The 16,048-nt window shown below is 39.4% G+C and overlaps 1 gene segment (V, D, J or C); it reads left to right on the top strand.

Moving 5' to 3' along the window:
- Window positions 1–10,427: 10,427 nt before the first annotated feature.
- On the top strand, window positions 10,428–10,890 carry LOC118576610. The segment is given in 2 exon segments: window positions 10,428–10,473; window positions 10,559–10,890. Coding segments are annotated over 2 exon segments (378 nt in total).
- Window positions 10,891–16,048: the final 5,158 nt, after the last annotated feature.

Below are 16,048 nucleotides of genomic sequence, written 5' to 3'. Positions count from 1 at the left end.
ATCACTCAGAAGCTTATATTAATTATAACTGCTCAGGCATTTTCCCAAGCTTATTACTGACTAGTTCTTACACTTAAATTAACCCATATTTCTTATCTAAGTTTAGCCAAGTGGCTTGGTACCTTTTCTCAGTTCTGCCTTTTCATCTTTCTTCCTCTGTGTCTGGCTGGTTACTCCTGACTCCGTTCCTCTTCCCAGCATTCTCCTAGGCTGCTCGCCTCCTATACTTCCTGCCTGGCTACTGGCCAATCAGTGTTTAAATAGACCAGTGTACAAAAGCGTTATCCCACAGGGTTTCCCCTTTTCTGTCTAATCAAAAAGGAAGATTTTAACTTTCACATAGTAAAATTACATATAATAGAACAGTTATCAAGTAAGAATTACTGTTAAAATATCTATTTTATTTGTACTTGGCAAAATGGAAGAAATTATTTTATTATCTATCCTATATTTGTGAGTCTAAAGTTTCATATCTAATTTATCTTTTATCATAGCTAAGGAAAATTATTACTGTAACTATCTAGTCTTAAACTACATCAAAGACCTCAGAAGGATATAATGTTACCTATTAAACAGGAAGAGCATTGTAAGCAACTTCCAAAAATCTAGACCTGCAGAGACAGCTGGCTGCCTGGAGAGTCACCCAAAGTCTCCAGTCGTTCTGCTTTCCCTGAGAACTGTGCACATCAGGCACAGATCTGACCCATTTATATTTCCAGCTGATTCAATTACTAAATCTGTAACTTTCATCATCATCATATGTCCCATCACATTTTGTTCATCTAGAAAAACTTCAGACCTTTGTTCTAAACAGGCACGAACCATTTACCTTAAACTCTGCTGAGGCCCAGGCTGTGCACTGGGGGGATTTGAGGAAGGTTGTTGGTAAATTTTCAGTCCATATATCCCTGATTCCTTCAACCATCTCATATCATAAACTCTTGGAATATGAAAAAGTACAGAGTTAATCTGGGCATCAGTTTGCTAAATAAAATATTCTGTAGATGAAGGACTCACCATGTTCTGTTCCAACACCACATACCACTTTTTGGAGATGGACAGATGGTTCTCCTGCTGAGAGCAAGCTCTAGCTCTCAGTGCCCAGGTCTCTGCGAACTATATTGTCCTTCTTCACGGTGATTACCTTCGGGCCACTGAGTCTTGTTTCAGGAATGTCTTGCCCTTGGTGGCACTCTATCAAGAGTCTACCACAGCCAGGCAGTGGTGGCGCAAGCCTTTCATCCCAGCAATTGGGAGGCAGAGGCAGGTGGATCTGTGTGAGTTCTAGGCCAGCCTGGTTTACAAAGCAAGTTCCAGGAAAGGCACAAAACTACAGAGAGAAACCCTGTCTCAAAAACAAAAACAAAACAAAAACAAAAACAAAACACTTACAGCAAAGGGAAAAATGATTTCTTGTTTTCCATCCATCTCTTTATTATCAGTTGAAAACAGACATTTTCCTTGAGCCAAGATTGGTGTGAGAACAGCATTAGCTCACAAAATGTATTATTAAAATGTACTTTATTTCATGCATGATTCTTGTGGACAGTGAGGAAAACCATTCACCTAACTGTCCACGTCCCTTATTGAGTAACTCATTGCTGGACATAAAAAGACAGAAGTGTCCTCATTTACAGGAGAAGACTAAACTTGTGTGAATCTGCTCTGCTTTATGTGTGCTGCAGACAGTTCTGCTTGAGTCACATTTGTGGTAAAGCCACATTGCATGTAATAGTTTGTGGGATCAGGGAAGATTCCTCAACAATAGGCATCACCCTTACCCTACAGACATGTGCTAGCTTTGTCATTTGTAGATAATTATATTAAAATAGATGTAAGATGAGAACAAGTCCCATTTATACCAAACACAAATATTACAAAAATCAATGCAATTTCTGTGGTGGTAACTGGCAAAATCCTCAAACATGGTGAAGTGTACAAATAGCATGTCACAGAGTTTGTGTGTGCAGCAAGGGAAATGTTCCGCAGAGTAAAGAAACAGAACACAGTGAGATAAATCTCCTTATTCCTGTTGTATCTTGTTACCCATGTTGCACTTTTTTCCCCATCCCCCACTTCTGCTGACCCTTCTCATCCACTCCTGCTGACCACCTTCTCATCCACTCCTGTTGACCACCTTCTCATCTACTCCTGTTGACCACCCTCTCATCCACTCCTGCTGACCACCTTCTCATCCACTCCTGCTGACCCCCTTCTCATCCACTCTTGCTGACCCCCTTCTCATCCACTTCTGCTGACCACCTTCTCATCCAGTCCTTCTGACCCTTCTCATCCACTCCTGCTGACCCTTCTCATCCACTCCTGGTGACCCCCTTCTCATCCACTCTTGCTGACCTTTTTCTCTCTCAACCTTCGCCCTTCCTTTTCTCTTGCCTTTCTCAATGGCCATATCCTCTGAATCTTTATGGTTAGGATGGCCTTGTCACATCCAAAGACAGTATTTCACAGCACTTCTGTCCATAGTCTAGCTCTTATGATCTTTCCACCTCATCTTACATGATGTTCCCTAATCCTCGGAGGAGATGCTATCTATGATTCCTTTAATGCTTTGCACTCCACAGTTCTCTATCTAAAACACTTTGGCTCTGTTGCTAGTCTCTGCATTTGCTATCACTCTCTAGAATGAGGAAAGAAGTTCCTTTGACCCAAACCATGAGCAGAACAATGATTATGAACATAAAGACCTAAAAGGGAGTTTGCATACTTGTCCATGTAGCAGGATCTCAACAGTACATTCTAACCCAGGGTCTATTACCTCCAGCTGTATACATTGCATTGTGATAGGACTGCCAGGCATGCAATGAACTAGTGGTTGCTCTCCACGAACTGATTTGGGATAATCAACTATTTTTTTTTTCAAAAAAAAGTGAATTTGAACCAGGATACAGGATGTAATACAGGCACATTACTGTTCTTTCATTGAAAATAAAACTTTCATGCAAGGTATTCTGATCAAAGTTTTCCTCCCAGATCCTCTCAACACCCTATCCTTCTATAATACACCCCACTGAAGAAGATAACACTAACATGACCCATTGAATATGAGGAAGTCAAGCTGGTCTCTAATTAGAATTTTTACCCAGGCTGACTAGAACTCACAACTGAAAGGGATACAGAAAAGCTCTACCTTCTCTGTCTCAATCTGGATCAGATCTTGATGTAAGAAACACATTGCTTCATGAATATGAAGATGAGAATTGGGATCTCCACACACCTGAGAGCACCACAGGAGAAGCCTCTGTCCACAGTCCCTGAGCACACAGATTCTCAGCATGGACTGGAGTTGTATCATCCTCTACCTTTTCAGAGCAGATACAGGTAAATGGATCTCTAGCCCCAGGACTGAGAGAGGGAGAAGGACAGGGAGAGGGAGAGGGACAGGGGAGAGAGAAAGAAAGAGAGAGAGAGAAAGAGAGAGAGAGAGAGAGAGAGAGAGAGAGAGAGAGAGAGAGAGAGACTGAGGTGACAATGGCATCCTCTCTACAGGTGACCCTCTCAGGTTTTACTGTGACAGTGGGCGTTGAACTGAGAACTCCTAGAGCTTCATTCAGTACAGGTGTCCTGCCAGGACTTTGACTCAGGTAGCTTCCTCAGTTCCTCTGTGAATTGGCTGAGGCAGGAGCATGGACATGGGCTTGAATGCATTGGAAACACACTTGGAAGCCCTGGCAGAGCAGACTATGGACAGAAGGTTCAGGCAGAGCCAGACTGGATGCAGACACCATCTCTGACACAGACTCCTTGGAGCACAGCACCTGCCATCTGAGGACTCTGCCATCTATTACTGTGCAAGGCAAAGTGTCATGCACACATCTGAGGTGTGTCAGAAAGGAGCAAATGTGTCTGCAGGAGCAAGGAGCTCCCTTGGGCCTGAGAGGGCAGGGAAGAGTAACCCGAAGACTTGTTCAAAACTTGTGGTTAAGCACTGAGGAAAAGAACACCAGGACTGTAACACGAAGACTTGCTCTAAACTTGTGGTTAAGTACTGAGGAAAAGAACACCAGGACTAACAATTATACTCTTTGCATAAGGAGTTTTCCTAGTCACATTGCCTGCAAGAGTCAGAGTGCAGAAGTTCTAAATTAATGAACTTGTTCACATATTCCCGTGCTGATGTTAATGTGAGCACAGGTTTCTGCCATAATTGGGTCAGTTTCCTGTGTAGAAATGATTGATCATATATTAAAACAATGTCTAATTCCTAGGAGATGACCAACTTTGCTGCTGAATTATTATTAACAAAATTTCTTCAACAACCCAGTTAGTCTTCATGATATTTGAGGAGGGGTAGGTTCAGAGATAACCATTTATCCTGATTTCACATTCATTGTCTCCCCTAGTTCTTGTACCCTGCCCTATAATTACAAGCCTGTCACAGAACACTGACTCACAGTGACACAAGGCCATCCTCTCCTCTCTTTGGGACACAGGAGTGTCACAGTCATCCTCCCTGCTTTGCTTAAGGTGTCTTATTGATTACAGATGCTGATTCATGAAATTTTTCGAGGTTGTTTGTAACTTCTGCTGGAGGACATTCTAGAGATCTCCAGAGACATATCCAAACTGTTGTTTTCCTGCACCTGAGATATCTTACCAGTAAGGAAACAATGATATATCAATCTGTGAGTGATTCCAAGTGAGGAGATCAGAACAAGGATCCAGACACAATCCCTTTTGCAAAGGGATTCAGGAATCGTGCAGTTATGCTCTGTGCTGTTCAGAAGCATCAAATATAGCACAGTGACAGAAAGAACTGTTGGGTGTTTATGATCAATGAAAACAGGCCCACACAGTGAAGAGGGTGAAATAATCCACAGAGTAAAGAGTGAGTGAAAATGCTAGAAATCAATGTGTGCATGTATTTTAAGGATACTCTTGCCCAATTTCACACACATTACACCAGCTCAGCCCATATTGTGATCCTCACATAAGTTTAACTTAGGAGAAAAAGCTCATGTCATCTTTTGTGATGTCACTGAATCTTGACTTTTGTGAATGAATTCAGTGCTTGGAGGAAACTGTCTTGTAAATCCATACAGGTTAATCAGGCCAAACTCCTGCACATTGCCACCCATGATAGCCACTAGCAGCCCACCATACTGGAATAGGAAGCACACCATTATACATATTACCCAGGAGAACAGATATGCAGAAAGCCAAAAAAAGCACCTCCTGTATCCTGAATTGGAGGGATAACTGTTCCTCTACAGTGAGAAGAGAAAATTATCCTGAGAGTTTTAATCATTGTTCTGACAATCCACAGGGCATCATATCAATTCTGACCAGTGATAGAAGAGAAGATATGCACCAGACAGCTTCTTATATTCTGCAACAGTAGGTGCATCTGATTCATGACCTGATATTAGAGGAAAATGTACATGAATAGCCTGAATTTATGTAGAATGTAGTTTTGTGTTAATATTTTGGGTATATTTTAGACATTGAAACATACATGCACACGTATCCCTACATAGTGCTATTGGATTGTCCTGTACCTGGGAGTATATTTTAATTCCATCCTTCTTCCATGAAGATGTTCAGCTTCTGAATAGCTTAACTAACTCATGCCCTGTCTAGGAATGAGAGGACTCTAGAATTGGAAAGGTAGACCTGGAGAGATAGAGCTGTGTATGTACACATATCCTCCACCCATGAGGATCCTTGTAAAGGAGATCTCCCCTCTTTCCTTTCCTTTAAATGCATGCAAATACGGTGTGGGAAACAGATTGAGTCACAGTGCATATTTGCTTAATTTCTACTTCATTTGCAATTTGAATAAATTTTTCTGCAACTATTAACTTTTCTGTGCAAACTACAGTGGTATTCTGTTGACCTCTTTATCTGCATGTCTTAGGAGTTCACATGTAGATACATGGGAGGCCTGTATCTGAGCTTCAGACTCACCATGGTTCTCTGACATCAGGTGCTCTGCACAGGTACAGTCTGAAAAAGGTAGTCAAGACTCTGTTCTCCCCTGTTGTCACCTTACTGCAAGTGGGAACTGCTAGAGCTGGATCCAACTGTCCTCAGGGAGGAGCCTGACATTGAGAGCGGCATTGATGATAGTATAGAAACATCTTAAAATCAGTGTCTGAAACATCCAGTCAGCATCTCTAGATTAAACAGGAGCTATTTGTCCCTGTAGCTGCCCTCTGTGAACACTGAAGTCTCAGGGATCTGTTACTGCTCAAGGGAGACAGTGCAACTTCAATGTGAGCCATGACAGACCAACCTGAAGCGGAGCTCCTGATCAGCAGAGGGCACAATGGAACCAAGAATCCCCAGTAGAGAGATGAGGTTGGTGTGGAGGGGTTCTGGATCCTCCCTCTGTGGTTTCCTTTCTTGAGTCCACTAGCTGTTCTGCACCTGCTATGATTGACATGTGTCTTTTCCATAATCAAGTAAGATTCTTTGTTAAACTCATCACAGATTTTTGTTTCCTTGTTTATTTTATTCAGTTTTCATTTATTTTTATCAAGTTTAATTGTTTGTTTGTTTGTTTGAGACAGCATTTCTCTGTGTAGTTTTGGTGACTTTCCTGGATCTCACTCGAACTCACAGAGATCTGTGTGGCTCTGCCTACTGAGTGCTTGGTTTAAAAGCATGCACCACTACCACCTGACCTATCAAGACTTAAAAGAAAATAAAACATTGATACACTATATTCTGATCACTAATCTCCATACCCTACTCCTCCCAGATATCCTTTCTGTCCTCTCCTACCCAATTCCATGGTATTTCTTTTCTCTGTAGGTAAAAAAAAACCAAAAAGACAAAAAATACTTTAAAATTGGAATTAAAACAAAACAAAAATAAAACAATAAGCACTGTCACACTCAAGCACACAGAAAACCATGGAGACACAGCTCTGTAACCATATTATATAGACAAAAGACAAATGAGACAAAATGCACAGTGTGATATGAGAGAAAATATCTATAAAAATTGAGTCCATTTTGTGTTATCCTTCTACTACTGGGAATGTGTCAGTCCTTAAGTGTGGTTGGTATAGCCAATGAGACTCTGTGAATGAATACTATGTTTTCATTAATTATAGAAACTTCTTGATTAAGGGTGTGAGCCTGTGTCCATGTGCCCCTCTCAACACTGGGACTCCACCTGGCATGACTGGGTTTAGGATCTGTGCACGTTGTCATAGTCTCTGTGAGTTTGCATGTGCATTATTCCAGTTGTGTCTAGAACACAGATTCCTGGTAGTCCTACACCCCCACCTGACTCTTAAAATATATTCAAATTTTAAATGCTCAGAAATAAGACCTAACTAGAGAATTTTTATAGTCAACTAAATGCACTGTCAATATGTCATACTGTCTTTAGCACCTGTGGAGCACTATGATCATGAACTCATATGGAGTTGTCTTGTGCCTGGAACTGAGATGTACAATTAATAACTCCTTTCTTTGGGGAATAGCTCTGTCCACCCATGCAGGTACCTCTGTTCAAAGACTCTGAATTTAAACTAAAGTACAAATCACATCCATGTACTTTCTACTCAGCTTTCTGTAAGCATAATCTCACATAACCATAGAGAATTATCAGAATTAGACCACTGAACCACTGAGACAGTACTAATAACTACACTGCAGTTCTTATCTAGATATCTCTCCAGCTTGACATACCCTTTTCTTAAAGTTATTATTATGGTAAACATATTGTAACAACAGCTTCATAAAACTTAACCATAATCTGAATACAAAATTATTCCATCAACACAAATACAATCTCAAATATAAAATTAGGCAACTATTAATTGTTAATAATTTCCAGACATTTCTGAGGGTCCCTTTGTCTGTCATTTCACAGTCATATTGTGTCTTTGCCAACTTTTCAAAAGCACTGCTGGGAATAAAGTGATGGTGATTCAGGATGCCCTTAGCGTACACCATACCTTGACCAGCTCTTTACTAGTGAACACCTCCATTGACATGGTTCCTTTTTAATAAAGTAAAATAGGACAAGCTGAGGCACAACATTATGATATAAGTACATCTTAAGTCTAAGGGATTGGAATTGTTGCTGGAGTAGCTGGGAATAAGCTGTAATATGAACTAGGCCAGTAAAAGACAAATCAACAGCATGTGCACAGACAAATCTACTTTCACAGTCCAGTTTGGTTCCCCTGTCAGCTGAGATCCACTTCAGTGAATTGCAGTCATTCAACAAGAGAACTTCCAGTTCTGCGTCAGGAAAGCAAAAAGACTCAGCTATGAGCTAGCACTTCGGCAAGGTATGAGGTTTAGCTTGGGAACTTGTTCTGTTTCACCTTGATCTTTACAGTGTTCCACTCCCAATTCCAGAGGCAGTAGATCCTTGATCTCTGTGAGTTCAGAGCCACATGGAAATGTAGACATGTGACTTGCCTTTAATCCAGAAGTGATGGCAGGAAGCAGAAGTACATAAGGTTTGAGGATCAGAAACTAGATCCTTTTTAAGCTTTTAGCTTTTAGCAGCAGTTCAGCTGAGATCCATTCGTATGATATCAAGGCTTCCAGTCTGAGAACAGACACTGAGGCATATGGCGGTTAGCTGTGGCTTGTTCTGTTTCCCTGATCTTTCAGTGTTCACTCCAATACCTGGCTCAAGGTTTGTTTTTATTAATAAGACCTTTTAAGATTTGTGTTACAACCTTATAATACTTATATTAATGCTGCTCTCAGCCATGATCACAGAAGCTTCTGTGTGCCGTGTAATGATCAATGCAAACATTCATGGTCAAAGTGCTGAGAATGAATGGAGGAGTACTCAGCCACAGATGAGTACTATATCTATAACATCCTCCCACCAAAGGGGAAGGACCACAATATAGGTAAGATTGGAAAGAATGCAAGATACAGACTATGAAGTAGCAAGTCATGGAATTCTATATTTAGGACTTGACATGTTCATTATACAAAAGAACTCACAGCAGCTATAGTTACCAGCCCAAGACCTGAGCAAAACAAGCCAATCACAATTATAGCATGTAAGCTTGTGAAATAGCTGGTCAGGTAAAGAGATCTATGCAAAGGTTAACAATAATAGTTTGATTGCTTGGACCAATATGATAGCATACAAGAATTGAATTCCACTGTTCCCTGTTCTCATAGCTAAAGATAGTATAACAATTTTAAATTATTACTTGGATAAAGAGACACTCCTATGGCCCTACACCATACTCAGGATCTATTGGCATATGAAGACTAATGAGGAAAATATAATCAATTTTCTTTGAAAGGTTTCTGGAGGTTTCCTATACACATAGATGAATGAACCCATCTATGTGTATATAGATAGTACTCACTGTGTTATGAGTCAATGAAACAAAACATGTTAGGAAGTTGGGAGAGAGCCTTATTGGAAGATCCCAAGAGGAGTAAGATGGGCTTATAAGGGGTAGATATGATCATAATATATTTTATACATGTATTAAAATTTAAAAGAATAAAAATTATGACATTTAAAAATAACAATTTTACATGTGTTTAGAATTTTCATAAATATATTTTGCATGCTGTGTATATTTCTCTCATAATTTCTACTCTTTATTTCTTTTCCCCTCATACTTTACATTTATTATACTAGGCAATTTCACTGATACATCATTATGTGTATGCATTCATAGATTGACAGTATCTATAAACTACTAATGAGATTCTCATTTAATGTCTATGTTTCTGAGATGCTGTTAATTAATACATTTATCTCTAGTTTAATCCACTTTTATAACTGACATAACTTCCATATTCCTTACAGATGAAAAACTTCTGTTCTGTTGTTTATATAAATGTCTTCTTTATGAAATCTTCTGTTGACAGAAACATAGTTTGATTCCATAATTTAGTTATTGTGATTTTGCTGCAATAATCATTGTATTATTGTAGAATCATTGTATCACTGAAATATATCTACTTTTGATCATTTTGGTGAGTTTCTTAGTATATAATGTGTTGGAAAGGCAACTATTAATTGCATATATCTGAAAGGAGGCTGCAAATTCTCCAAATTTAGCAGTTTTAAAATTTTCCTATTGCTATCATTATCATCACAGCCACTATCTGTACATCAATCTGATAACCTTGTCACAAAGTGGAGCAAGATTCTCAGGCCTGAAATCTGTTGAGAGCTTAGGTATTGTTACAACTTCAGCATCTGCACAGGGTTCAGAAAAGGAGCTTGTTATACATTTCTTCAGAGAGGATTAGAACATGGCTCTCAGAATCAAGTTGCCTGACCCAAGCATCCTCTACCTCCTTCTGCAGCTGGACTAGGTCCTTATCTGAGAAATCTTCTGCTCATGAATATGCAAATTACTTGAGTTTATGTTGGTAAAAGCAGAGATTTCCACACTCAAAAACAACTTATGACCAGTGTCATCTCCACAGTCACTGAGCACACAGGTCCTCACCATGGGATGGAGCTGGAACATTCTCTTCCTTGTGTCAGTAGCTACAGGTAAGGGGCTTTCCAGTTCCAAACCTGAAGAAGGAACAGGGACTGAGGTGACAATGACATCCACTCTGCCTTTCTCTCTCCTCAGGTGTCCACTCCCAGGTCCAGCTGCAGCAGTCTGGGCCTGAGCTGGTGAAACCTGGGGCCTTAGTGAAGTTGTCCTGCAAGGCTTCTGGCTTCAACATTGCTAACACTTACATACACTGGGTGAAGCAGAGGACTGGCCAGGGACTGGAGTGGATTGGAAGGATCGATCCTGCAAATGGTAATACTAAGTACAATCAGAAGTTCCAGGACAAGGCCAAACTGACTGCAGACAAATCCTCCAACATAGCCGACATGGAGCTCAGCAGCCTGACATCTGAGGACTCTGGGGTCTATTTCTGTGCAAGAAACACAGTGTTGCAACCCACATCCTGAGTGTGTCAGAAACCCTGCAGGAGCAGGAAGCTCCCCTGGGACTGAAATAACAGAGAGACTAGATTGGAGACTTGCTCAGAAATAATCATTTCAAGTGACCCTTTGTTTGTCAATTCACAGTCTTATAGCGCCTTTGTTAACTTTCAAAAGGGAAATTGCTGAGAATAAAGTGAAGCTGATTTAAGATGCCCTTAGAATACACCATATCTTCACCAGCTGTTTACCTGTGAACAGATAAATTGACATGATTATTTTCTAACAAAGTAAAATAGGACAAACTGTGGCAATACATTATGATATCAATATCTCTTAAATCTAAGGAACAGGAGCCATTGCTGGAGTAGCTGGCCATAAGCTGTAATATGAATCAGGCCAGTAAAAGACAAGTCAACAGCATGTGCACAGACAAAGCCCCTTTCACAGTCCAATTTGGATTCCCTAAAACAAGCAAAGGTAGTTTGTTGGAGAAGGTCTCCATAGATTTTGGGGTAGATGTCTTAATATATTCTATGAAATCTAATTTTATTTCTCTAGTTATTGATATATCAGCTTATGAATTGCCTTTGGCAGTAATAATCAAATATCATATTTTAGGGTTAAGGATGGAACTGACTGTCATGTGGAGTCTCCTGTTGTGGAGTCTGCTACTTTGGCAACAAGCTGGGCTCCTGCTCAGCACTAGGAAAAGAGCAGTGGGATTCCAAGCTGGGAATGTAGAGACCTTATCCTGTCATCAGCAGCCCTGGGCACTCATTCCCCTGTTTCCTGAAACTGGATTCTCTTTTTCACAACTAGCAACACAGACTGCACCAGTGAAAAATGCACCTTACATTTGAAGGTGTTTTAGTGGGAGGTTTAGTATACTGTGCATGATTAGCAATCATTCAAAAAAATATATATATGTGTGTGTGTGTGTGTGTGTGTGTGTGTGTGTGTGTATGTATGTATGTATATATAATGGCTATTTCTCTCTACATATGAAACATATTGGAGGTCATAAAAATATGTATAGAATAAGAGCCTTATGTTCCTTTGTGCCATCATTTTGGCATGCTTTTATGAAGTCAACTATAGTATTAGAGGTTACATTAGAAAACACAATGAAGCTTTTTTACAGTTGCAACTCTCGTTTTAATAAGCAGATGAAAAAGACACAGTGGAAGAAGTTTATTTATTATCTGCCTGCATTCTATATCTTGCTGTATATGATTGACAATGTCATAAAGGTCTAGTACACTTTTTTCTATAGTGGGAAATATGCTTGTGGGAGTATTAGTATCAGGAACTTTGTTCTAACCCCTTATAACAACTTTTCTGCTTTGTCTGTGAACATCTTTCAGGCTAACAAACTGTTGGGCTACTCTTTAAAAGTTTCCTTGTATGACAAACTGATGATAAGTAATGTTTCTAGGGGGTTTCTGCCTTTGTGAGCCGCAGTGGACAGGCATTCACCCATCCATTACTGAAGCCACAGTCTAAACTGAGGGGTGGTGAGAATTGTTTTCACAAGGCAAAGAGTATCCTTCCATAAATATTTTCCATAACAGCTACCGTTCCTATAATAAAATCACTCTCAAACCATATCTCTATAACATTTTTTGAGATCTTTTATATGGTGAATGGAGGCTTCTTTGGGCAATATTTGCCATAGTCCTCTAATGACTAGAAACTTGGTTAATAGTTCTCCTGCCTGAGAAGCTTCTTTAAGACATCTTGTAGGTAAAAATCATTAATATATTAACATACAGAAGGGAAGTATGCAGAGAAGATGAAAAAGACTTAGTAGGTAGACATTTTTTGTGGGAATTCCTTTTCCTTTTGGTGATGGCTAGGTCAACCTTGTCAAAAGGACTAAATAGTTTTGTATAACTGATCCTATGGAGCAACACAATTCAGCATTTTTCCCCAAGATCATGAATAACCCACATGATGAGGGTATTATGGATGTCTCTTAGTAACAGTCAATAGTTGATGAGTTAATCTTAATTAATCATTGATCTGGGCTTTGGACTAAATTCATTATTGTGAGTGTTTTATCTGCTGTGCAAGTACAAGAACTGCAAGAGACAAAGAATCCTCTCAGTGAGAGCATTTTCAGAGGCAAAAGAGAGAAGGCAGAGGTATGGTGCACTATTTGGAAACCCCTGCTTTTTTCTTGTGATGGAAGAGGAATTAGAACAAAAAATGGACCAGAAGTAAAAGTTTATCCCTTGATGGAAGCTTTCAGGACATAGTACCCCTGATCCTGAGACCCGCCTACTATTTCTGTTGACCTGATAAGTCCAAATTTCCCTTTCCTGTGGGATCTCTTCACCACCCAACCAAGTGAGGGAGGAGCTTTTTGGCGCTGTCCAGGCTCCTGTTGCTTTTGCTGACAGAGATATCCAAATTCACATCCTCAACAAGGTACATTCCTTATTCCCTCTCAAGAGTTTAGGCAATCCTTAGCTCACACTGAGAGCTATGAAATGCTTTAAAAAAAAATAATATTCAAACTGAGCCCTGACTGTCTATATTTAATGAATTTGTGAGTCCTCATACAACATAAAAGTGTATTGGTATTACCAAATCAACAATAAACTCAGACTCATCAATCGTGTTCCACATCACATTAAGGGATGCAATGAAAGCAAGATCCTTGATGTCCTTTAACCAACAGCAAGCCCAGGTTTGAGTTCTTGACCCTTCTTGAATCTTCCTCTGTTGTCTTCTGTTGTCCCCATTGCAGGCTCTGAATCTCTGTATTAATCTGTCTGTTCCTCTACACCTCTCTGTTTCTCTCTGTGTATCTCTGTTTCTCTGTCTCTTTCTAGCTCTCTCTGTCTCCTTGAGCCCCCTCTCTGCCTCTGTCTCCCTGTACTTCTGTCTCTCTATCTCTCTGTCTCTCTGTTTCTCAATCTCTGTCCCATCTCTGTCTCTTTTTCTATCTGTCTGTCTGTCTGTTTCCCTTTGTGTGTGTTTGTGTGTGTGTGTGTTTGTGTGTGTGTGTGTGTTGAATCCTTAACAACGGTCTTTGCTCTGTATTTATTGAACAGCACAGAACACCATATTCTATGGAAAAAGAATAATGGATTTGTAAGGAACAAATTAACAGTGTTTTACTATGGAATAATAACTTATTCCAGCTGACCCAAATAATAAGCAGCACTATAAACAACATTTTTACTAGACAATATCTGTTTATGTTGTCTTCAGCAATTTTTGATGTTTATTTTATAAAATTTATTTAAATCTACATTTTGTGTTTTCAGCCAATGGTTATCACAACACACATATACAAATGGAAATGCATTATTCTTGAGTCAGGAGCAAGGAACAGCATGTAAAATAAGGTTAAAGATATGCATTATCGTAGGTTGCAAAAGATGACTATATGGGAAATCCTGGGCAATGTTAAGTGTTATATTAGTCACTTAAAGGCAGGTTAAATAAACAGTATTAGTGTAGAGTATGATCACAGTCTGAAGAAATTCAAAGTGCATTGTTCACTCTAGCTGTGTGGACCAGAAAAATTTTCAGTCTCTTAGAGTGTAAGAGATATTTCTATTATAATGTATTACCCCAAAAGTATAATCCCTGTAAGCTGGTTAAAAATACTATTAAAACAATTTTGACAGAACACATTTATTGACACAATTTATGTACATCTTAATTGTCAATAATTTTGAAATTATGCATTATACAATATTCTCTAGTCTCATATTTACAGCCACTGATACAGCATCTTCTCTCACACAGTCGTTTGTATAGCTGGCTATCACACTTTATTAGATCATGGGATTTTGAATAAATGTGTGAATAACAACCAGCATGGAGAACTTGAGTACTTGGTAATCTCAAGGGTTTGTTTCAATTAGAAAACTCCTTAGCTCAGAACAATAAAATATCATGCTCCTCCAGCAGACATCACCCCATGACAAATATCAATGTCATGTGTTTAATATGTATGCAACCATGTGGGGAATACACTGTCACAGGCATGAATCCCATATGCCAATTCTATGTTAAACATTTTAAAAACATATGTTGAGTTTTAAACACTGTTTCAAGTAACAGTGATTTCATAAAACATCTTCCTGTCTTCCTCCAACTGGAAAGCAGGGATTGACAAGGAAGAAGGGGGATCTTCCACTTTAGGCCTTAGCATTGATTGGGACTCTCCAATTTACTGGGAAGTCATTTGTCAAGTATCTAAAAGAACTTGTTTCAAGGACTTCTCTAATACCTGTTGTTCAAGCCATTTTAAAGTACCCAGCACCCTCATACCACATGTGGACATGTGGGAGAAAACTCCAGAGTGGGTTCTAAATGTCTGAAAGATCAAGATCAAAAAGTGAATCCCTGAGACTGAGATATGTTGTGGAAAAATTATTATATTTTGCCTTCTATTCAGAAGAAGCAAATAATTCACTTCAATTTGATTCCAAGCTTATGAGAGGTAATTTTCCATAGCCACCATCCAGAGGTGATATGTTAATCACAATATTCCCTAAAAATATATTTGAAATACTTTGTATTGGGGATGCAAGGAAGAAACATTAAACTACCTTTTCTTGTTTGCTTTTAAGCAATAATATAATCTTATTGTATTTTATAAAAATATCTTTTTTTCAGTCTTTTGTTTGGTTACATGGTTATCAATTGCATTATCTCATACTAAACAAGGGATTTTATGATTCATAGGGCAAATGTAATCCCATCACAGTCTTACATTCTATGTGAAATTAAGAAGAAATTTACAGAAGACCTCATGGAAGATCCAGGAGAACCTGAGCTCTGGCCATCTCTGCCTGTAAGTACAGAGGTCTCAAAACTCATATATTCTTCTGATCTCCAGGGGAAAATTGCATCCTCAGTATAGGGGAGTGCACAAGTCTCTGCTCACACAGTGCTGAGGCACCTGGGGACAACAAGGATTGGTCTAGAAGACAGTTGTTGTGGTTTGAAAGACTATGTCCCTCCAAAGGAAGTAGCCGTATAAGGATTGGCTTTGTTGTAATTTGTATGGCCTTCTTGGAGGAAGTGTGCCACTGTTGGGGATTCCGATGCTCAGAGTACTATCCAGTGTCACAGATAACTTCCTGTGGCCTGCAGATCAAGATATAGAACTCTCTGCTCCTTTTCTAGCACCATTTCTACTTGATGATGATACTAGACT

This window comes from Onychomys torridus, unplaced genomic scaffold (genome assembly GCF_903995425.1).
Source record: "Onychomys torridus unplaced genomic scaffold, mOncTor1.1, whole genome shotgun sequence".
In the NCBI taxonomy this organism is placed as follows: Eukaryota; Metazoa; Chordata; class Mammalia; order Rodentia; family Cricetidae; genus Onychomys; species Onychomys torridus.
This window is presented reverse-complemented; position numbering and strand designations above follow the sequence as displayed.